At 42.2% G+C, this 24,590-nt stretch overlaps 1 protein-coding gene across 1 annotated transcript in view; it reads right to left on the bottom strand.

Annotated features, from left to right (window-relative positions):
• The window catches only part of ADAMTS3 (ADAM metallopeptidase with thrombospondin type 1 motif 3), a 99,997-nt gene that overhangs the window by 32,649 nt on the left and 42,758 nt on the right, over nt 1–24,590 (bottom strand). Inside the window, exon 5 of the mRNA XM_005144135.3 lies at nt 2,484–2,683. Within this exon, the coding sequence (XP_005144192.1) occupies nt 2,484–2,683 (200 nt within the window). The remainder of the gene's footprint in view (nt 1–2,483; nt 2,684–24,590) is intronic.

Below are 24,590 nucleotides of genomic sequence, written 5' to 3' on the forward strand. Positions count from 1 at the left end.
GGCACTGAGAGCAGTACAGTTGTGTTGACATGGGATTGTGCCCAGGATAACCAGACGTGGCACAGGGTTGAAGGAATACCAGTTAGTGCAGCTTATTTGCACTTCATCATATTTGTTCTTTTGAAACCAGCTTGTATATGCTGCAGTACATGAGGGAAAAGTGCCCTTAATCTCCCTGCTTGAGAAGACAAGTCCCAGCGAGTTACCACCAGCCTGGCAGAAGTCCCCATGAATACTCATAACACCAATCATGAATCCCTTTTCATCTAGAACCTCCTATTATTAAGAAGAGTAAAAGATACAAGTTTTAGTTATGCAAGGTTTAGTTCTTAGACCTTCATACCACTAGGTCCAAACCTAAACCCAAACCAAAAGTCAGTTTCATGTCTATCAATTAGGCAAATTGTGCTGAACTGAGCAGAACTGACTGCACCAGCTGCGGTCCTAGTGGCTGATGATCTTCTAGGAATAAGCAAAGACTTGCTCATGCACATTTCTGACTCCCTCAAGCCTAAAAAAGAAGCTTCTACTAAAAGAAAGATAGTTACTAGATGTACATTCACAGTCATGAAAGTCTTGTGGTTGATTCACCAGTATCTCAGACGTGATTCTGAAAGCAGCCCGGGTTCAGCAGCTGGTTTGTCCTCTAAGACCTTCACCCTGACCCTCCCAACACACCATACTCAAAGGCTTTCTGTGCATGTGTTAGAGGAGGGGGGGAATTTACCCTTAAATGCACAGACACCACTCAACATCCCCTTCTCATCAAACTGAAGTTCTACAGCATCCATCCCCTTCTTGTTAGAGAGCAGCTCCCCTGGCATGCAAAATCACCACAATGACCTAAACCACAAAAGCTCTCCATTGCACGAACAGTAGGAAAGGCCCAAGACCAAACACAGCTCCAGGCTGTAAACCCAGCACACTAAATTCTGGTTTTCAGTTACAATGTGTATGTCTTATTCCAGATTTATAGCACAGCATAATTCTGTATAGACTTACTATAATTCTACAGAGTTCTGCTGGTTTAAATTCATTTGGAGTTTTTTTCCGTCTTTTCAAATCCTATGGATTACATTTCTAAACTGCTGATTATCATTATTTTGGAAGCTAATCTAATATCTAATCTAATCTAAAAGGTGGTGCTGAGGTTTGGCGTCTCACTGCACACCCCTGCAGGCAAATGGTGCAAAGCTTGGACCACACAAAGGCGTTAGGAGCAGAAAATGCTCTAGAAAAAATTATCAGTGCAAGCACATGAACTAATCACAAAGCAAGGACTGAAGGCCAAACACACTCTATGTGCTGTTCATGCTGGCTGTCCCTCCTGGAGAGGAATGCTGTGTGCTAAAAGGACCTGAAATGGGGTTTGGAGATGACGGGTAGAAGGTGTTTTGAATGCTTTGCAACAGCAAAAGGATTGAATTCTCCCAGTTAGGAATGATGGTGACTGATGGGACATAAAGAAATGCCACAAAGATTGTTTGTAAGCCTAAGGAATAATTTTTAAATTACTCCAGGATTACAAAGGTGAGTGTAAGAAATACAAGAATAATTTCTACATTCATCAAGTCATTATTAATAGTAAACCTATTCATAATCTGTCCTTAGGATATTGGTTTTTATTTCTGGCAAACCTTATGATCCCCACCACACTGAGATGTGTCTATGAAAGTTTGACACTTACATGCTTCAGAACAGGCCACACATTGCAAGGGATTATACATCCCCTTTACATTCCTTTCATGTTTTTATTTCAGATTTTTTCTAAGATAGGAAAAAACAGAAAATGTTTAAGCTTGAGCAATTCTAGCATTGAATGCTGGTATATTAACTGACTTTTAATGCACAGTGTGAACTGTGCTCTTTTGTAATGTGCATTTCCATAGAATCTTATCATGTAGCTCCAGACTCTTTAAATATGGTATTTTGCCATTGATTTTAGAGCCAGAAAAGTACATATAGGCAAAACAAACAAACAAAACAAATAACCAAAACCCAAACAAACACCTTGCTAAGCCCATGAGACACTCTATGATAAAGCAGTTCATGTCCGTTCTTTTGCAGCTTCTATATGAACATGGGCATTGCCACATGAGTTAGGGAACAGACACTGCTAGAAGGTTTGTTTTCTTTCAAAGAGCCATTGGGTGTTTTGAACACCTTTTTGCACAGCATGTTTATCCTTTAACCAGGCTTCCTTCACAACCGTGTTGCAGGAGAAGCTAGGAATTTACACATATATCAAGTTTACATTTTTTTTCCCCACTGTTTCTCAACTATTTCCAAATTCTTGGAATCATCCTAGAAAACTACTGTGAAAAAGATCAAAGGAACATCTTGAAAAGAGAGAACTGTACCCAACAGCAGACAAAATGATCATTTTTATATTTTTACCATGGTCTCTTAGATACTCCTAAATAGTTGATAAAAGCCTGTGTCATTCCAAAACAAACGAGTACAGCACTGTGGAAGATACTCACTATATTCATGAGGGTGAGGAGGTAGTTTTGAACGTGTTCTTTGCCATGGAATCGGATGACAGAGTCATCCACGCCAAGCAGCACCTCAATGTTGTAGTCGTCATCACCCGCATGCCTGCGTCGCCTCAGGGTGCTGTTTAGCTGCTGCTCCACTCTGCTGGATAAGGCACTCAGCTCTCCAGGGACACCCAGAAGAGACTCTGTAAGAAAATGACAGGCAGAGAGCTGGGCTTGGGGAGCCTGGAGAAGAGAACGCTCCTGGGAGACCCTGGAACAGTCTTCCAATACCTGAAGGCTTACAAGAAACCTGGAAAGAGGCTTTAGACAAGGGCCTGTAGGGGGGAATGGCTTTAAACTGCCAGAGGGGAGACTGAGATGAGATCTAAGGAAGAAGTTCTTCCCTGTGAGGGTGGTGAGGCCCTGGCACAGGGTGCCCAGAGAAGATGTGGCTGCCCCATCCCTGCCAGTGTTCAAAGCCAGGTTGTGTGGAGGTAACCTGTTGTAGTGGAAGGTGTTCTAGTGGCAGGGGGTTGAAACTGGATGAGCTTTAAGGTCCCTTCCAACTCAAACCAGTCTGGGATTCTACAAAATATTAAGACATTAATGTCCATTCTGATTCTATTTCAGAAACATCTTCACCTGTAGAGTCATCATTTCCTTGGATAAAATAAATCAAGAACTCTGAAGAGATTATTCTGGTGGTGCAGGAGGAGAGGAAATCACCAGATACTCAGTGAAAAAACTAATTCAACTATGTGGTTCCGTAATGTATCACACACTTGTGATTTCAAGCATAAAATTCATCCCTAAGGTGATCTAGCCCCAATACTCCACTTCATAACCCAGAATTATCCCTGCTGTTTTTCCTGCCTCAAATCAGGCCTTGAAATACTCTTCCCTGTGAATATCACAGAATACTGGGTGGGTCCTTGAAGACACTGGTCAAGGGTTAGGGTTCAGATGAACCATTCTGAACTGGCTTTTAAGGGTATGTGTTCAGCAGCCTATAGCTGGAATCACTCAGAAGCTGTTTCTTCCACTTAGGACAGCAAAGCAAAACATCACCATGGACTTTTGAAGGGGAAAAAAGTCACAGCTATTACTTAGTTCTTCCTAAATCTAAGCCAGCACACCAACAGGCAATAAGGAATTATCAGAGGCCTCTTTAGACATCTTATGGTGTCCTCACTGGGAACAGTGTTCTTGTGTCTGGCTCCACGACAGGCAAGGAACATCCCCATTCCTTCTCTCTTTCATTTAGAAGAGAGAGATGATACAACACTTAAGTACACATTTCTTCCTCCTCCATGAACCAAAAACTCCCTGCATCACATCGATAGACAGGAGTGTACGGTTCTGCCTTCCGCTTGTGTTGGCTCGCACTGAAATGGAGCATTTCCCCAAATGACAGCAGAGCTTTCGAGCCCTTTTCCTCTATGCTGGAGCTGATGAAAGCCAAGGCTGTTGCAAGTACACAGACTGGCCCTTCATGTGTTTCCAGGCAAGACTTCCAGTCAAGTAGATGTAAGTTTTGCTTGTGGAAGGACAGCAGGACCAGGCCAACATTGCAAAACATGCTGGATGGCCACACCATAATTCATCTTGAGCTGGCTGAATCTGATGGGAAGCCTCTCCCTTCTAAGTATCACAGTGGCCTTCAGCAACACGTAAATAACTCTCCCCAGTTCCCACATCAAAAGGTCAGGCTGCCCCCAGTTGTTTGCAAAAACTTCGTCCACCACCATGGGTGAGAGAACAGTTCTGCAAAGGGCTTTACGACTCAATCACAAGTCCTATGGCTCTCCGGAATGTGAACCCTGTGGTGGCACACAAGTGGGAAATTCATGAACAAGCTCCAGTTCTAAAACCTCCTGCAGCTGGTGGTACCTCTGAGTGCAGAGTCCAGAGGAAACATACCTGCAACATCATCGCATTGCTTGAGATGGCTTCATGAAGAACCAATTGCCCCTTGGGTTGGCCATCACTTTGCTTCTTCAGCAGGTGGTTTTGCAGTTCAGACAAAGAGGAGAATCTCTTTTTTTGTGTGCATGTGAAGAGGCAGAGCAAGTCAGAAAGGATTTTGCACCCACTCTAACATGCAGCCACCTTCTGCACACAGAGGGGATCCTTAATACACCAGGTTTTTTCATGCACATCCACAGAGTATTTTTCAAGTGTGCAATACCAACAAAGCAAGAAAAAAAAGCAACCCTCACTTTAGGAAGAAATGGAATGAACATTTTTGGCCAAGATTTAGGGGAAAAAAAAAAAGTAGCACTGGAAACATCAAGCTCTGAACCTTCCACCTCCTGAAATGCAAATTACACATTTCTTTCCACAGAAGTCCCAAATATCCCCTGACTGGGCTTGGTGGTGAAAACTCAACTGTTTCACCTGGTCTGGCATGCAGTGTACTCCATGAGATGTACCAGGACTCCTGAGGATATTCATAGAACCACAGACTGGTTTGTATTGAAAGGGAGCTTAAAGCTCATCCAGCTCCAACCCCCCCACACCACAAGCACAGACACCTTCCTCTAGACCAGGTTGCTCCAAGCCCTGTCCAGCCTGGCCCTGAACACTGCCAGGGATGGGGCAGCCACAGCTTCTCTGGGCAACCTGTGCCAGCGCCTCAGCACCCTCACAGGGAAGAGCTTCTCCCTAATGTCTAATCTCAATCTCCCCTGTCAGCTTAAAGTCCTCTTGTTCTGTCCCTACAGGCCCTTGTCAAAAGGCCCTCTCCAGTTTTCTTCTTGGCCCCACTCAAGCTACAGCTTGCTGGCAAGGACCCAGCAAGCCTCATACCTCACTGGGAAGTGAAACAGTGGGATCTTCTCCCTAAATTCACTTACTAAACTGCTGTGCCCCATCCAAACAATCCAGGGTAGTAAAAGTGCTTTACCTGTTCTCACATGTCTGTATTCCATAACCCAGCAGTTAAGGGTGTCAAACAATCAGTACCAAGCCTCGGTTACATGTACTAATGACAGCTCCTTTGGCAAATGCTGCAATCTGCACCCATCGTCAAGCACTTAACAGGACATAAGGGCAAAGGGATGACAGTGTGACACAGGAGAAAATAGCCCAAAATGACAAGATGTAACATTCCCATAGCCCACTTCCCTCGTGCCGTTGCTCATGATTCAGCTGAGTGTTGGGACACTAGTGGAAATTTTAGAAGAGCTCACAGAGTTAATGAGTCTTTTCATAGCATTAAAGTCCATTCCAAATGCTTTGATCAACTTCAAGTTATTTATCACAATGGATCACAATTCTGGCTGATTCTTAAGAGCCTGTTCTGTGTTTGCTGGCTTCTGCTGAGGCACATGGAAGGGAGAGTAGCAGGTAACTTTAGTGAACAGAACAGAAAGCCTCCTCAGATGTGCTCTGTTCAGGAGATGGCATTATTATTCTTATAAATGCAAAATGCATAAATCAGAACCTCCCAGGCAGGTGGACACAAACACTTTAGATATTTTATCTAATCCACTCTACAGAAAGCTGTCCAATTTTGCATCTGGACTGCGCATCACAGTGCTCCAAATAAGTCTAATTACAACCCGACCCTAATGTTTACTATGGAGTTGTAGTGGAAACTACCCTCTTATGTCCTCTCTATGTTGAGACCTTCCCAGGTTTGGAAGGGAAAGACATCTGCAGTGCTAGGAAATGGGCTTTACCTATTGATACTGCCACACACTATTGGATCTCATGTCACAAACCCCAGCTAAGCCTCTGGAGGTCATTAGACAATGGTTAAAAACCACACAGGCTGGGACTTCCCCTGGGCATGATTACAAGTTTTGCGTGGAACAGAGTGTAAAGGAAATTGGCATTCGCAGGAAAATGCACCATAATCTTTGCGTGTTAAACCATGGCTTAGGAAACCCTCAGGTACTTGAAGCTGCCATAACTCTACTGAACATCTGCAACTATTTACAGCCATGGGTGGTTTCAGTACTAAGATGAACAGCTGACAGGTAGGTCATGCTGCAGATGTGCTATCTGAATGCCACAGGAGTGCCTTTGGACACCCCTTCCTTCACATTGGAGCTGCTGTCACCACATGGTGGAGAAATCCATCTTTCCTGATAAAACTCTTTTCTACACTACAGAATAAGCAATTCAGACGCAAGGAAAAGTGCAAGGAACAACCCCCTTGCTATGAGTGGGGAGAGATCACAGCAATGCCTACTGAAGGGAATTATTTAAATTAAACATCTGAAAACAAAAGTTCTTTGCAAGTTAATCTATCTGGTAGTGCTGAGTGTCTAAAACAGCAAAGAGGTGACTGCTACAAACATCAATATACTCTGTTACACACAGAGGAAACCAGTCTGCCTGTCTGGGGATTTGTGCTAGACAGACTAATCTTTCCTAATCCCATTCTGGAATTAGCTGTTTCGTTATCTCCTCCTTTTTCTTGTTTTGCTGCTTACCTGCATCTTTCACACCATAATCTCACCTGTCAGAAAAAGATTAGTCTTTCCCCAAGTGTATCAGTCTTGCAAACATTTGGATAGGAAGGGAGAACACACAGTGATGCATGCACATGTTCAGGGAGGTATTTCTTTTCTTACACATTCCTTTTTTTCAGAAGGAAATTTCCCCCACATGCTTTGTCATCTTGTTTTGCTGAAAACCACGGCTGCTGACTTCGCCTTGTGTCACCTCTAGAGACGTAGAACCATGCTGCTGGAATCGGATGGTAACTTTCTGTTCAGCAGATATATCTGTGAACCCTTCTACAGGCCAGGAACATTTGCCCCCCTTCTAAATCCTTTTTCAGAAACAACTTTTAACATAAACACCAACATCAAAAATTGGGCATGACTGTACCCTGCTATATGCTTCCCTGTATTAAAAATGAGACCAAAAAGACATTCTGGGTTACAACATGTATCTCTCCTATAGTGTAATTTTAAAAGAATGACTCTCTGCCTCTTCCCCTACTATTACATGAAGCTAGGATCTGCTCAAGTCTAATTTCATGAATTGTCACTGGGCAAACCTCAGAATATCTAAAGAGAACCCTAAGCATGGAAGATTCTTACAATCTGATTTTATATTATAAAATATATGGGCTGAATTTTGTGATACATTGCCAATGATACTAGCAGTATCAGTACACTGCACTGATACCTCTATTTATCTATCTATCTACCTAGCTACCTACCTATATCTATCTCTGTAGCTCTATCTATCTCTGTGTATATATGTTCCTCATATATGCTTAGTTGCTTAAGGAATAACATGGTGTATCTTCAGAATCAGATGGCTACAGCCCTGACTGCTTCCCTCTTACCTAAGAAAACGCAGCAAATAAGAGAACACATAGCCTCTGAGATGTACATCTGAGTACAGCAGAGATTAGTGCAGTGTCACTGTAAACCTGTCCGCAGTCTTGGTGCTCATTCACTCAAAGTCACACCATGCACTGAGAAGCGAGGTGATGCCTCTCCAGGACACCAGATGCATATTAAAGACATCTGCTACCTTGGCTTAGGGCGACCTGCATTGATTAGGCACAGCTTTAGTGCCTAGCATTAATAGCAGTTTTCTTAACAGGACCTGTGTTACATTGTCTCCTGAGAAGGAGGAGGAAGGAAGAATCATGAAACATTAGTCTGGAGCAAACAGAGATCAATGTTTATCCTATCTCAGTGAGTGTGTTAACGTACAAAGTGCCTTCAAGGATGGATGTATGCTGCAGCAACTCAATTCCACGATGCAATTTTCAGACAGGAAAGTAGGCCAACTTGTAATGTGTCTCCTAAAGTTGTACTATGTAGCTGCTACACATTCTTCTACTTATTAACCACCGGATAAATACAAGTTTCTGTAATTGCTTTCTCTCCTAATTAATGATTCTTGAAGCTCTGTATTTTCTCCATCTCTCAACACCTGTGTTACCAGGGTGGAGACAGGCATTCTTCCTGAATTTTTCTCTGCCCTCTTTCCCAGGCTCAATGCTCAGATCTTTCAGCTAAAAAGCTTCATCTATTTGTATTATTTTGTTAAACTTCTCTGTGTCTGCATCCAGGGACAAGAGAAATGACCAGACACCAAAAATGTGTCATCTCACTCTCCCCAGTGGTCTGTATAGCCCTCATAAACATGACATCCTCAAGACATCAAAAAGCTGTCAGGGAAAAGTTATTCTGTAGCTTCAAGCCTGTTAAAGACAAAGACTGAGATTTTATCCAGATTTTATCTGAGCTCAATATAGATCATCAGGAGTCCTCAGCAACCTGCTTTACTAAGCTAACCTGATGCTGGTGGTTACTTACAAATACAGGATATGTAGCAGAAGTTTGCTGGTCACATATTAGATATACATAAAACAAGCAAACCCTTTCTTACTTTATACAACATTAAGCTCTTCAGCACCATAGCATGACATCGTATCAGTGTCATAGTATGACAGCTCATATCTTAACATGTCTTACATGGCTTCACGTACTACCTGCTCAGTCCAAACAAATCCAAGACCAGAACTGTGAATTTATACATAACACTAAAATCAGTCACAAAGTGAGCCTTTGAAACACAATTGTAATAAAGGACAAAAAATAATAAGGAAGATGAAAATGAAAAATAATAAACATTTTGCAAAACCAGATACATCAATATCTAAAAGCATGGAAAAGCATCTTTAGTGGCTCTGGTATTGAGATTGCAGATGAGAAAAAAATCAATAACAACTTCCAGAGTGGTGCACTGCTGAAATGCATGCCTGGATACCTTGGTCTGCTGGAACTCGAAGCACATTTGGCTATGTGAGGTCTCTTAGGTTTTACAGGTTTGAGCAGTCAGCACTTGACTTCCAAAATTCCCAGCTAGTAGGAGTGCAGAATGCCTGTCTTCCAAAGCTTGACACCCTCCTGGGAACATCAGAGAGCTCTGCATTAACAGCCCTAAAAGTACTCATAGAATCATCATAGAATCACAGAATGGTTTGGGTTGAAAGGAACCATAAAGCTCATCTAGTTCCAACCCCCTGCCACAGGCAGGGACATCTTCCACTAGAGCAAGTGGCCCCAAGCCCTGTCCAACCTGGCCTTCATGTATCATTAAATCAATCTGAAAATAATTTTTATTCCACAAAGGAGCACACTTAGAGAGTCTTTGGATCCGTAATTTCAACAGTGCATTGTAAAAGGACAGGGCAATTCAGAAAGGGGGAGAAAGTACCTTGAAAGCCCACCACATTTTGAAAACAAAGGTGGCATTCATAACTTATTTGCTAACTCAGAACTTTCTGGAAGAAGAAATGCTGGATGGCTTGAGCTGTCTGCAGTTTGCGGCAGCTTCCCTGAGATCCATAAGGCTTCAGAAGAGTTGACATCTGAGCCAGCTGTCAGCTATGTGGGGAAAGAGGAGTGGAGGGCACTGGCAGGAGACCTGTGGTCGGGTCTCTGCAGTCCAAAGTGACCAAGAGACAGTCACCTAATGCAGACTAGTCATAAGAAACATGGTATGTGTGCACCTTTGGGCACAAAGGAACAGAGAGCTCTTCCCAGTAAGCTTCAGAGAGCAACCAAAAGTCATAATTATCATGTGGCTTAGAGGCAGGTTATTTCCTCATCTCAAACCTTGACATCAGATTCATTAGCAGGAAGCATCATAAGCCAGCCTAGAAATTCCTACACCATGAGAAGCAGAAGCACATCCATCTCACATCTGGCTTCTGGCCATGGCTAATCATTAAGTCAAATCACTGGGTGGACAGCAGAGGAACAGTCCCCAAAAACTATCAGCAAATACATGGATAACTGCAGCAAAAAACAGAACCCAGAGGCATCCAGTCACATTTTACAAGACCCGGCATATATAAACACATTTAACACCACAGAACTTGTATCGAAAGTTTGTCTTTCCTAGCTCCAGAAATATCCATTCTAATTATTTGACATTTAAAATGCACAACACCATCTGCTTTGTCATTCTTGGACAGAAGTGTGCCACAAATGATCCTCTTAAAATGCATTTCTCATTAGAGAAGAAAGGTTCTGCTAACCTCCAGTTCACCACCTGCTATTCCTCTATAATAGAAAAAGAAAACTGGTTTCTGATATGCACTACTCAACACTGTCAGCAATTAGCTCATATCTTCCTTGCTAACCATCCTTTACTTACAGACATCTTTGCACCCAGGATTTTAGCCACCTTCTCCTTAATGGAGAAAGAATTCCTCAGGTCCATTCAGATAAGTATTTCTCATTATTTAGCATAATTAGTTAATTTGTTGTAAGGAATCACATCGCCAAGGATGTTCAGCACTACTGTCTATAACGGCAGCTTTTTACCCTCTCCAGTATGGACAGACCAGGGGACACGAGAGAACAGGATGAACAGGGTGCTGGAACAACTAATCTAGGTCATGCTTTGCCTAGAAAGGTTGGACCAGGTGACCCTTAATGTCCCTTCCAACTGGGGTTCTATGAGGACTTTTTGAACAGATGGCAATCTCCTTGAAGGACTAACAGCTGGCTATTGATCATTTGATGCTACCTGCATTAGTCAAAATTACATTTATGCTGTTTCATTCCAGTTCTGAAGGGTTGAGCTCCCTTGTAAACCTTCTAAGCTAACCTGATAATGGATCCATGAAGAGATGAGGGGTAGCCATGTCAAGACTGACCACCACTGCTACTTTAGCCCTCCCACTGGTCTCAGAGTCTGTACTGCTAGTGGAAGCTCTAAAGCTCTGGAATGACAGAAGCCATCAACAAGAGGAAATTTTCCTACTGGCTAATAAAATAAGGAAACTGAATTTTTAAATAGATAAACTACAGGAGGCATGGGAAAGAGGAAAAGACAAGATCAGGAAAACAGTTTCTTAATCATAAAAGCTTAACAAAATTCTTCTTGGAATAGACTTTCTTAACTATATTTCCTTATGTATCATTTCCTCTCATCAAAGCTGCTCTTCCATGCTCTGCTTTGTTGGACACCTAACTACTACTTAGTTAATTTTACTCAGATCAAGGGAGAGATCTGTCTACGTACAGCTGCTTAGTTTTAAATGCAGGGAAAGGAATTTGTTTCTACACACATGGAATGTGTTATTGCCAGAGTAAGTGTGTAACAGTAGCACAGCATGGCTGGTGCTCACCCGTACTCCCAGCCACAGACATTACCTTTAATGTCTACTGTCAACAGCAATTACTCTTTGATCATGGCAAGATCTTTATCTGCCTTAAGCCTCTCAAAGTCTGCCAAGCCTACTACACAGTTGGGATGGAACACCAAGACAGAACCAGCTCCATTTGATACAGGATTATTTGGAGCAAGGGAGCATGCCCTACTGAAAGCAGAGCAGTAGTACATAGATGATTCTCCTTAGCTCTTGTGGATGAAAGATGTGGAGCTTGGTAACAACCTAGGGCTTCTACATGCCACCAATGTGAAATTTAAAGATGCATTTCAACTACATACCTTAAAATCTGTGCTATAGAGCAGCTCTGCAGATGACACAGAAGTCTGATCCATGCAAGGAGAAAGCTCTCATCTGCTCAGGAAAGGGTTCTTGCGCTTCTCCAGGACAGCTCTGTATTCTCCTGCCCATGGAGAAGCAGAAGGAATGTCCCCCTTCATTTAGTACCTTCAGCCGATGGGCTCTGTGTTACCAACACAGCCCAAGCCAGAACTGCTGTCCAGCTGGAGAGGGGAGCTATGAATGCCAGAGCTGAAGCAGCTAAGCTTTTCCATTAATGTAATTATGAACAGTGCAAACACATCATAAAAATCCGAGGAAAAAATGTCAGCTCTGAAGAGGTGGGGCACAGCAACTTGCTATTTGAGAAATGCTGAGGTACAACAATATTTTGATGGCAACATACTGGAAAACCCAAAAAGGCCTTTTAAGGGTTTTCTGCTGTAAAAGGAAATAGACATGAATACACTTCTTGCTGCCTTGCACTCTGTTTCTTTCTAGCTCTCATATGTTCACATCTGTCCACAGAAGTGGTATAACAGAAACAATAAATGGGCCCATTTCCCCTCTAAACTGAATATAAGCAGGTATAAAAGGCAAAATTACTATTTAGCACCTTCAGTCTCTTTTTATAGGTTACAGACACAGGGATGGGTTTGTTGGCTTTTAATGTGTCCAGGTATTGGCTGTGACTGACCTGGTTGCACAGAAGTGACTCTTATCTTCCTTTCATACAGAACAGCTCTGGTAGATCAGGACATACACATCAGGCACTGATCACAGTAAATTACCATCTCTGTGTATTATTAGAAAACAGATTTTGTTTCAGAAGAGATATTTAAAGCTGCCATTTTAACACAATTGTACCTACAGAAGTGAATTTGGTAGATAATGTTATGTCTGTAAGAACAGCCTACAATAGGTACCCAGCAGCTGCAGGAGCAATCACATCCAGTTTAGATCAGGATTGACCAGTCTTTTTTCCCTTTCATCACACTTGAGGTTTAGACTTACCTTTTGTGTTAGTAAAATTAATTAAAAGAATCCAGTTTTATTCCTAAGGGAAAATAAGAAAGAGAAAACCATCCAAGCTGAGCTGGTAGAGCCAAAAGGATAACACAGTTAACCTGAACACTGAGAAGGATATTCTCACAGAGTATGCTCATATGGACAAGAAGAGGATTAAGCAAACACCATGGCTTGGCTAACGTTAAAACAGAACTTGACCACTGCATTACCTTAGTGTTCATAGATAAAGATGGTGCCTCATTCAAGACATCATGGATGAGAAACAGCCCTTTGCAGAGCAATATATAGAGAAGTGCTTGACAGAGCACTCTGACAAAATTAAAGCATTGGAGCATTACTGCTACAGATAAAACCTGCTAGTTACACTAAGTTATTAATTTATTAAAAGACAAGAGAAAGACTTAACATCCACTTGGTGTAAGCTACAAAATGCTGATATGGAAAAAGCATTAAAGGGTTTCAATAAACATCTCTGTTGTTCGATCTGTGTTGTTTCTTCTGTGCTCTGTGAATGATTTTGAGACACGCTACTTGGTGCACAGTGATTTTCATCTCCCAAAGCTTGATGTGCCACTGCTTTACCAACCCCACCCCAGAGAGTATTTTTCCAGAGGAGGTTTCACAGAGCAGCACTCCCTCTGTGACTCCATGTGTGCTTCCCTCACATGGCCACCAGCACAGACTAAAGCTGAGGCCGCAAGCAGAATGGGTAGACTCAGCTGTTGGAAGACTTACGAAGAGATAAGCATTTAAGGAGAGGGAAGAATGGAATTCACAGTATTCAGTCACATAAAAGGAATAACTGAGTGTGTAAAGCTGGAAAAAAAAATGTGGAAAGATATTTATACAAAAGAATGAAGTTTAAACACCCTTCAAATGATGCCATGAGTCACAAATCAGGGGTTGTTGGACAATGGGTCATTTCCTTCCACTATCTTACCACCAGTTACTCATTAATGTAGCTGGAGGCATAATTGTCATCCATTGTTCACTTGTCACTAAGTGGATTCCAACCGTCTGACATGACAAAAGTCTCACAGCTGCTTTCTGGAGACTGGCCTTTGGAGGAGCTCATGCACCTGCAGCAATTCCAACCTGAGTCCGAGGCAGGGCTCCTCCATCGATAACAACCTCATGCTACTGAAGTACACAGGGCTGTGAGCTCTCTGTGTGTACCCCATTGGATGGCAAATGAGGACAACTCTGGCAAAGTTCTCCTGGCAGTGGAAAAATACATTTAGTCTGGAACGTGGCAATTCCTGCCTCAACATCCCCAGCTAAAACTGATTTGGACAAATCTTTAAGACTGTGGAGCTCGTCTAAAGCCCAGTGGCTTCCCTGCAAAGACTATTGGTGGGATTGGGTCAAAGCAATGCACATGGATTATCTAAGATACTGAGTGATGCATTCCAACATCCAAACCATCAACATCTCATCCTCCAGGAAACACTGCACGTTGTTACCAAAGCTGAATTTCTTCAAGAGCACCATCTTATGTACTGTACACACATCATGCTTAGGTAGCCATGCTAGATTATGTTTGGGTATGAAGGTGTATAAGGCTGAAGTTTTGAAGACTGTTTCATTTGGCTGCCAACCCCATCTCAAGCTGAAATGCTTTATTTTTGAACTTGTGCACAAGAAACTGCTGGAATAATGAAAACGGAATAACTCTTCTTGGAAAACCAACCAACCCCTCACAAACTTCAAGATTATAAATATATTCCAGATAGCCCTTCCAGGTTGATAATTCTGATTCTTTGTTACAAAATACTACTCCAAGTCCCACTACAGATTTTTTTGTGAAATCATACCAAGTCAGTTAAAGCCTCTCCTGTGCCCCAGTTACAGAATCACAGAATAGTTAGGGTTGGAAATGACCTTAAGATATCTAGTTCCAACACCCCTGCCATGGGCAGGGACACCTCACACTAAACCATGTCACCCAAGGCTCTGTCCAACCTGGTCTTGAACACTGCCAGGGATGGAGCATTCACAACCTCCCTGCACAACCCATTCCAGTGAGTCACCACCCTCACAGTAAAGAATTTCTTCTTCCTTATATCCAGTCTAAACCTCTGCTGTTTAAGTTTCAACCCGTTACCCCTTGTCCTATCACTACAGTCTCTAATGAACAGTCCCTCACCAGCATCCCTGTAGGCCCCCTTCAGATACTGGAAGGCTGCTATGAGGTCTCCATGCAGCCTTCTCTTCTCCAGGCTGAACAGCCCCAACTTTCTCAGCCTGTCTTCATATGGGAGGTACTCCAGTCCCCTGATCATCCTCGTGGCCTCCTCTGGACTTGTTCTAACAGTTCCATGTCCTTTTTATGTTGAGGACACCAGAACTGCACACAATACTCCAAGTGAGGTCTCACAAGAGCAGAGTAGAGGGGCAGGATCACCTCCTTTGACCTGCTGGTCACGCTTCTTTTGATGCAGCCCAGGATATGGTTGGCTTTCTGGGCTGTGAGCGCACACTGAAGCCGGCTCATGTTCATTTTCACATTGACCAACACCCCCAAGTCCTTCTCTGCAGGGCTGCTCTGAATTTCTTCTCTGTTGTACATTTTCTGTATGAGAGAACTTCGAAATGGGAAAGGAGCAGTCCTGAGTGAAACCCAGTTCTCAAATCTCACATTCCTTATGGAGCAGAACCTCACCCACCCACAGTTTTGGCTATAATAATAGAGAATATGACCCACATGTGATATACAAAACCCAAACAGTTTGACATGACCTACATACTGATGTTACAATATTTTCAGTGAAAAAACCAAGCAAATAAGCAGCTTTTGAGTTATAATTTTGCCTGTCACACCACAAAACTGGTCTGCAAAGAGGAGAGAATCCCACATTAGCTTTCCTGTTTCCCTTCAGAGAGGGGAAAAAGTCTCCTGGAAGACCCCAAACATTGCACCCTCACTAATGGCCACAGAAGCTATTTCATGCTGGATTCATTACCCTTTGATACTTTCTTTTTTCATATAGACTCTTATACAAAGCTGCACTTTTTTTTTCCATCTCACCAAATTCCTACTATTGAGCCAACCTCAACTGTACCTCGCACAGATGTGTTATGAATATAATTCACAGTGTTTCCACACAGGATATTTTCATCATTCCCCTCTCCTTCTCCCCATTCCAACCCTCTCCAAAATAGCATAGTAATAAATTCTCACATTCCAACCCTCATCTCTTTATGCCCTAAAGGATGGTGCCATTGATGTGTGCTTGAAAAAGCAGTAACTTGAATACAACATTGAATGTTATTGATAGAACCTCATCATAACGTGTGAATACCCTACATGCCATTTATTTGTGTCTCTCTCTATGAAGCTGCTCTGCGAAGCCAAGAATCTGCCCACTGGAGGAATGTTGGCAAGTTTATCTGACGACCATGGTCCCATTCTTGCACCTCTCTCCATCTTTTGTACAATGGGCTTTAATAAACCCTCCTCCTTCTTCTTCATTACAAGTCTGGTGTAAAGCTAACAGAGACAGCAAACTATAATAATAATAATAACAACAGTAGTAGTAATAATAAAGGGTCTGACTATAAAAGGGACAGTCCTCCTCAAAAGGCAGATTTAAATGCTAGAGGGAAAGCAGCTGTTGGGTCTCTCCTTGTACACACAACACTGATGATAGACACAGAAGGAGGAAAAAAGCTTTTAAATTTGAGCCCATGTATATTGTCTTTTGTGAATTTTCCTGGGAAGGTTAAACCAATTTTTATCCTCAAGTAACTTCTAACTAATACTTATGAGTGGCAAAACTTCTGAATTCCCAGACTGCTGCACGTTAACATAGATATAAGCAAAGGACTCTTAAACCATACACACTAAAGGTGTTTGATGTTTGGGAAGAGTACTGTTAAAGCTCAAAGTGAACTGAGATTCTGACCTATTTTTCTTTTCTGACTTAAAAGTCACTTTAAAAAGTGTGAGTACTTGGTCTTAAAAATTACCTACCTTGGATGAGTAAGGCAGAGAATGAACTGAACAGGTCCATACAGTACTTCTATTCTTTGTTTTTGAAAGACTCAGTATAATTTCAGTACTGTCATCCAAAAATAAAGACTCCAATTTGGATTCAGTTACTAACATATAGGCGAGCTTATCCCCACTCTGGTTTCAGATTTGATTGTGTGGTTGCACTGGCGACATCCCCAAAGGAGGATGGGACTGTGAGTATCATTAGAGTAACAAAGCTAGGAGAAAAGCTGTTTAAAACAATGAGGAACCAGAAGAATAGAAGTGGCAGGCCAGCAAATAATACCAATTTTTAAAAATTTATCCAAGTGTTAGTCACAGATAACGAGCCTCTCCTTCTTCCACATGGAATTTTAGCCATTTCTCAAAATTCCACTGGCAGAAATGTAAAGGAAAAGCTCCAGCTCTAAACTATCACTGAACGCTGTTGAACTCAGGCTTCTGCTTTTTTCCATGAATGCACTGTAAGCCAGCATTCCAAGACCAACAAACGTCTCCAAACCTGAGCTATTTCCAAACCGTACATGTACCATGATATGCTCCAAGGTAATGACAAAAATGTGTACAAAGCCATTCTCCTTGAGCACCACACAGAAAGAGGAAGGGGGAGGGGAGTGCTGGCAAAACACACTGATTTGCACAAACAACCTCCTGGGTTTAAACAAGGCAGACAACAACTAGAGCAAAAAGATCATTTATAACAAAAAAAAAAATCATGTTTCTCAACTGAAAAAAACAACTCAGCTCCCAGTTATGCCAGCTGAAATTCAGTGCTGTCACTAGTGAGACAAAGCATCTGCTTGGAACTTCATAGAAGGTGCTGAGGGCAGCTTGTGATGTCCCAAGTAACTAAAAGGTGTTGTAGAGGCTTCTGTTGTCCAACTCTGCTCTTCCAAGGAAAAGCACCTGAGGGAACTCCCTGCCCAGCAAAAGAGCTGTTTCTCCTTCCTGGAACCTGGCTTCCCCTGCTGTGGAAACAGCTGCTGCCTCAGTTTCATTCGAATTGAAGCCAGAATTCCATCTTTCCCACCTGTTCATTTACTTTATGTATGTACTGGTGTGGAGATAAGTTTTTATCAACTAATTTGAAATGCTTGTGTTTAAATAGCTAGAAAAAAAATTATTTCAGTGCCACAATAAATGTGCTTCTAAAGTCATTCCACACTGTTTCTACAGTCAGAACACAGCCTGCTCAGACTGTAATATGGAGGAAATGATTTAATGTGGACAAAAATGGGAAAAATATAATGGTATGGTACCTGACAGAGCATTTGAATAAGTGTCATGGTTTAAGCCCAGTCGGTAACTCAGAACCATGCAGCCACTTGCTTACTCTTTCCCTTTTTCCCCACCCCCGCTCCAGGAGGGATGGGGAGGAGAACTGAAAGAATGTAACTCCCACACAATGAGATAAGAACAGTCCAGTAATTAAGGTACAATAGAAAACTGCTACTGCTACCACCAATAATAATAATAATGATAAACAAAATAACAAGGGAAGAGAATATAAAACTAGAAGGGTAAAAGGAAAAGAAAACAATAAACACAAGCAATGTACAATACAATTGCTCACCACCCGCTGACTGATACGCAACCTGACCCAAGCAGCAATCTCAGCCTTCTGGATGACTCTCCCCAGTTTAATACTGGGCATGACATGCTGCGGTATGGAATACCCCTTTGGCTACTTTGGGTCAGCTGTCCTGTCTCTGATTCCTCCTGGCTTCCTGTGCCTCTTCTCACTGGCAGAGCATGAGAGACTAAAAAAGTCCCTGATGAAAGTAAACATTAGTTAGCAACATCTAAAACCAGCATTATCAGTGTTGCTATCAGGCTAGAGTCAAAACCACAGCACTGCACCAGCTACTAAGAAGGAGAAAATAACTTGTTACAGCTGAACCTAGGACAAGAAGAAACAAGAAAATGTACAAGGACTTAAACATCATGGGTCTGTGAACATGATGTAAACATCTTGGCTTTGCTTCACATTGAATGTTACTGGCTTTAAGTTCAAGGCAGACCCAGCTGAGTGTTTCTGAGACCACAAGGCAAGCTCTGGGTAAAGGAAGATTTGCTGACAGCATTACCATAATTCAAGGTGTTGTATGACACCACAGGAAATAGAGTTAAATACAAGCATTCTGTTCAGATGGAAATTGATTTCCATTTTGAAATTCTCCTCTATGAGCCTTCAGAAAAAAAAACTTAATTGTTAGTGTAATTGCTTACTGATCTTTCCTCTTCGGGGAAAATCCCAACCCAAACATTATTAGTGTGTCCAACAAACTCAGGAATAACTTTCAAGCAATTCAATAGTTCTACAAATCAATAGGTTATCTCAGCATGGTTAATAAAGTAAGGGAGTAACACTAAAATGAAGTGAAAGCTAACATCAGGCTGCAGTTTTCAATCCTACAGGTACAGACAACAAATTACCTGATGGAGACCCTGCAGCTTTTCTCTATCACTTCCCCCCACCCCCCACCCCAACTGTCACAGGTTTATTCTTTACACAGGAACAAACATTAGGGCATCCTAAATACTTTAGGATTAAAAATTAAAAAGCCCAGTCAAGAAACAGGTACTTGGTTTTAGTGCCTACAGATTTTCTGTCACTATCAGCAATGGTAAATCAGCCTGGAGATGGAAAGGTAATGCATCTGCTCACTGCGGTGCTGTTAAGAAGTTCCTAAGAACAATGCAGCTGTTTCCAAATAGAAAGTGGATGGGATGCCCAGATGTCCTATTTTTCCAAGCAGCCTGACAAACTTCAGATGTAAAAAATTAAATATGAATGATGAATCTGTCTCACCAGCAGAAATAAAAAGCCCACTGGATAAAAGAGCAAACGAAGCAGATCTGCGAGGTCAGAGCTTTGGTGGCCTCTGGCCAATTAACTTAATGAATGATCAGCCACCAAAACAGGGGTGGCATGACGTGACCTGAACTGCTGGTCACTTGAATAGCAGACTCTTTTAATTGATTTATCCCACCTTGTGTTCCCTATTAAAGAGTACCCAGTAATTAAGGAAGATTTCTTTTTTTCTGGGCATCAGCAACTTGGAAGCCTTTGAAGTGCTGGAAGTAATGAAACACATTGGTACATATTCTTGGCAGGGAAAATTCTGCAAACTGATTAAGAAAAAGGACTTGAAATAAATCAAGCATCAACCTCATGAAAACAAATTGAGAAATACCATGAAAATGCCAAAGCATCTGTTTGCAAATTCACTTGTGATTTGTGATTAAAACCCCCATCTAGTTGGCTGCAGAAGAACGTGGGCAGAACCCAGTAATGTGGTAGTGCAGTTTCAAGGGCTGCTAGGGACAAACTATTTACAAGAGTTATCAAAATTAATGATACAGTTCCTGGACACTCACTGAGTGTGGGTTAAAAAATAAATGACATCATAAATCATTTTGTGAACTGCATTTCTGTTGCTATCGCAGATCTAGAAAAGAAATCCAGGGCTTTCACTGGAAATCAACAAAATATATTATTCACAGAAACTGTGATGATATTAGTTATGTTTTCTTTATAAGCCACAGAGCATAATGAGTTACCCTTTCACTGTAGGATACTTTTCAGGGAATTTCAAAACAGCTTTTACCAAAGATCAAATTACAGCAACAGATATACTTGGAATTACTCTCAGTCTAGAAGAATCGGCTGAAACTTCCAAAAATATGGCAAAGTTAGCTTTGGTAATAGTAAAAGATGCCTAAACCAAGTAACCTATCAAGAGAAAACAACACATGAGAGTGAAACTGCATTAGGAAAATTAACAAGCAAACTCTTATCTGACATTTGGAATTTGAAGCAGCACTGCTCCCTTGTGGGAGGGCTCTACAGCCAAAAATGCAAGAAGCAAAAGACACCGATTTCTAGCTGGACTCGGGAAATCCAAGACTTAAGTGAAAACTGTATCAATGAGAACAAAAGCATCAAGTTGTAGACACATTGTGTATTAAAAGAAAGGTAACGCAGATGTGATGTGAGAGAGGTATTTTTCTTGGGTTTCCAAATGTTTGAGTTGTGAAAATCAGTTACGTTCTCCATAAAATGAAATTGTCACCTTCACATTTTTTTCACCAATCCAAAAATATTTCCTTATTGGACAAAATGATTTCTTAACAACTTAAATTTCAAAAACACTTTTAATAAAATTGTGACTATGTGGTTTATTCAAGATTCTTGTGTCAACTGGCTTCTCTGGAACTGCTTCTTGCCTTACTCCTGCCCAGCTTACCAAGGTCGTTCCCTTTGTATTCAAGCACTGCCATAGATGTCCCAGGCACCCTGTCACTGAGCTGTATCCAGTAGTTGGAAGCTCTAGGCAGTAGGGCAAATACTGGATCCATCCCTGAATGCAAGAGCCTGGGAGTCTGATTACCTGTTAGCATTACAGAAAATAGTGAAGGATCAGAAACTATTCAGCTATCTAGCTGGAACCAGATGAGCTTTAAGCTCCCTTCTAACCCAAACCATTCTATGATGCTCTAATGACTCTAAAGGAACACTAGAGATAAAGGTAGGCTTTCCTGCTGCTGGAAAGGTTTGTTGGTTGGTTTTTGGTTCTGCACAAGCTGCTTTCAGAGTATTCTCACCATCTTCTCCTCTTGGAGTCCTCTCCATCTAATCATCTCAGAACACCTTTCTTACCCTGGCTAAACTGCTGGGAGAGCTCCAGGGCCCAAGCTGAGCCCTGGAGGCTTCTCCCAACTCATAAAGCTCATTCCTGCTTGGTCCATGGTGGCAAACAGGAATGCTGGACTGCAGGAACCTGCATCCTAAAAATCATAGGCTATCAGTATCTGCCTTGAGTGGATCTTCTCAGGCATTGGCACACTGCTCCACAGCATATTAGAACTATGCTCAAGAAGAGGCTGAGCCTGAGGGAATAGAGTATATATACTCAACTGGCAAACAATTACAACATTAACCTTCACATGAAAGGGAGAGGAAACACCCAAAAACTTCAGGCCCAGAGGATTAATAAGATGCTCCAGGGCCGGAAACAGCCACAAACCTGTCACTGACTGTCACATCGCTCTTCAACCTTTGTAAATCATTAATGGAGCTACTACTATCTGTTACTTTAACATCACTAACAGATTTACTGTTGAGCAGAGGGAAACACAGCTATAATCCTGAAACATCCTGAAACATGAGTGCTTCCTAATGTTTTCTCCTGCCATCAAGGCCACAAGCAATCAGACTGTACTGATGACTCCAATAGGCTTGTTAACACACAGCCGACACTAATTTGGACCACTGCATTTAATTCTCTGCGGCGATGTTCTTAACACAGGGCTGTGCCCAGCTCTAACCCTTTTCAGGTTCACCACTCAGTGATCCTCAGCCTACCTGCAGCCTTCACAAAGACATAACAAAAGCATCTGCTGCCTGCTAGGACAAACACCCAAAGCTTTATGCAGGAAAAATCTCCAATTCCGTTCTGTTCCTGCTGCAAATAGAAAGTTACTTAAAACACCAGAATCCATCTGTGTTTAGCTATAGCTGACTAGTTCCCGAATAGAAACAATACCACCAGAGCTCCCGAGTCCATTCCATACTCTCACTCCCATCACTCCCTGTCCCCCCCAGAGGCACAAGCACATGAATCCAACTTGATCCAGGTGCCTAGGATAGGAGATGTAGGTCCACAGTTAGGTAGCCCATAAAGAAATATGGGAGAAGGAGGAAAATCATACCGTTTTCTACCACCTGATGGACAGAGTCTGTTGTATTAACAAAAGCAAGGAGAGCTTTTACCTACACGAGTTGTGACCCTCAACTCCTGCTGAACCCCACACAGTCATTTTAGCCTGAAATACAGAAAAGCAGAGAAGAAATGGAAGGACAGAAAACTGTGTTCCAATTCTACCTTCATTAGTCGACTGAGTCATTTAGGTACTCCATCCTGGTCTGGGATAAACCTGCTTTCTGACATGCATGTCACTAACTTTTCCAGTGCAGCAGCCTGCTTGTTATCTAGGTAGAGTGTTGATACTCTGGAAGACACACCAGAGAGGCACCCAAGCCTGGGCTTGTATTCCAGGGAATGTTTAATGAAAGTTACTGCCAGCTGTAAGGCAAAGGGAGATGCACAAACAACAAGCTTTCCTTGGCTACCCCTGAAGGTAGGAGCCAGCTAAGCTCTTCATCACCTGCTGGGTTTTCTTCCCAAACCATTCAGTGTTTGACAGAGCTTGATCCAGGTTTCACTATGGTCAGGCTCTCCCTGTCCCTACAGGAGAGGCCACTGTCCCTCAGTAACTCATTCTTTTCCAACTCAAACTGCAGACTCAGACTTGTGTATCTTTTAATAACCTCCAGAATCCCAACTAGCTTGACAACATTATCCCACATTGTTACAATACACAAAAGAATTATTAGGAAACGCATTTTGGCAAAAAAACCCCACTGTTTTCAGAGCAAACAACAGCTGGCCATGCTGTTACTCTGTGGTGTTTTACTACTGCATTTTGGAAGGATTTATGCATTTCTGTAACCCACAAATGGACTTGAAGAAACTCAGTCCACTGGGAGTAAAGTTAATGGCAAGGACGATGTTCTCACGTTAGTCACTTCCTTACACATTCCCACCAGTTGCCCAACACTGTCATCCCACGTAAGACAAGCAAGATAAGCTTATTCTTATCATCTACTCAGTGGTCTAATAGGACAAATGGAAGCAGGCAGACAAATGGAGCTCTAGGGGACATCTCAGGGCAATACCTGCAGTATGGCAGGACAAGAAATCAATTTTCCTTTTTCTCTATCACAAATGAGGGATGACTATGTCATATCCAGACATTTTCAAAGGTATAAACTGAATTAAGTTGCCTAGTTCCCTCTTGGTTTGGATTTTATAACCTATTTCTGCATTTCTAAAAGTTTTCTCAAAATACACTAAGCAATAAAGCTGTTAAAACCTGGTTTCACAATGGGGAGTTAGGCCAAACCCACACAAAATTCAGGAGACGAAAACACAGCAACAGTACAAAAATTAACATTTGCTATGATGGCACAAACTGCTGCACTTTAATTAATTTTCCCATCAAAGAGAGGTTATGAAAGTCAACTGTCAAACGAAAAGGGTCTTTTCTTCCAGTGACAGAGTCTTTTGGTGCTTTCATAATATCACATTTCAGCACAGATTTTCTATGATGCACACGTAAAACACATCCACAAGCACCAGCCCCCACAAGATGTGGGAGGATTCATTTCCTCATGTTCCTGACCTCTCATTCGCATAAATTGGTAAGACAGCTCTTCTGCTTCCAATTAGTGTGTTCTCAGACAGAGCCCATCTGGGTGCATACTATGTTTTATGGCCCATGGCAAGTGAGTATCAGGAGGCAGATGCTGGATGGAGCTCAGGGAAGGAATCCTTCCTGCACACTGGGTACCACGGCCCTGGTCTTTTTGCTCCCATCCGTTCTTTACCCAGCTCACTGCAAAGCCTTTTTAACCACCTCGCATGCACATCTGTTTACCTGTATGAACATTACCCTTGCCTTCAAAGCTCTCCTCACCTCCCACCTCAAACAATGGGAATGGAACTGCCAAATGGGAATGAAGATGCTCTGAGGGCTGGAGCAGCAATGCTCTGGAGACAGGCTGAGAGAGCTGGGCTTG

This window comes from Melopsittacus undulatus, chromosome 5 (assembly GCF_012275295.1).
Source record: "Melopsittacus undulatus isolate bMelUnd1 chromosome 5, bMelUnd1.mat.Z, whole genome shotgun sequence".
Lineage (NCBI taxonomy): Eukaryota > Metazoa > Chordata > Aves > Psittaciformes > Psittaculidae > Melopsittacus > Melopsittacus undulatus.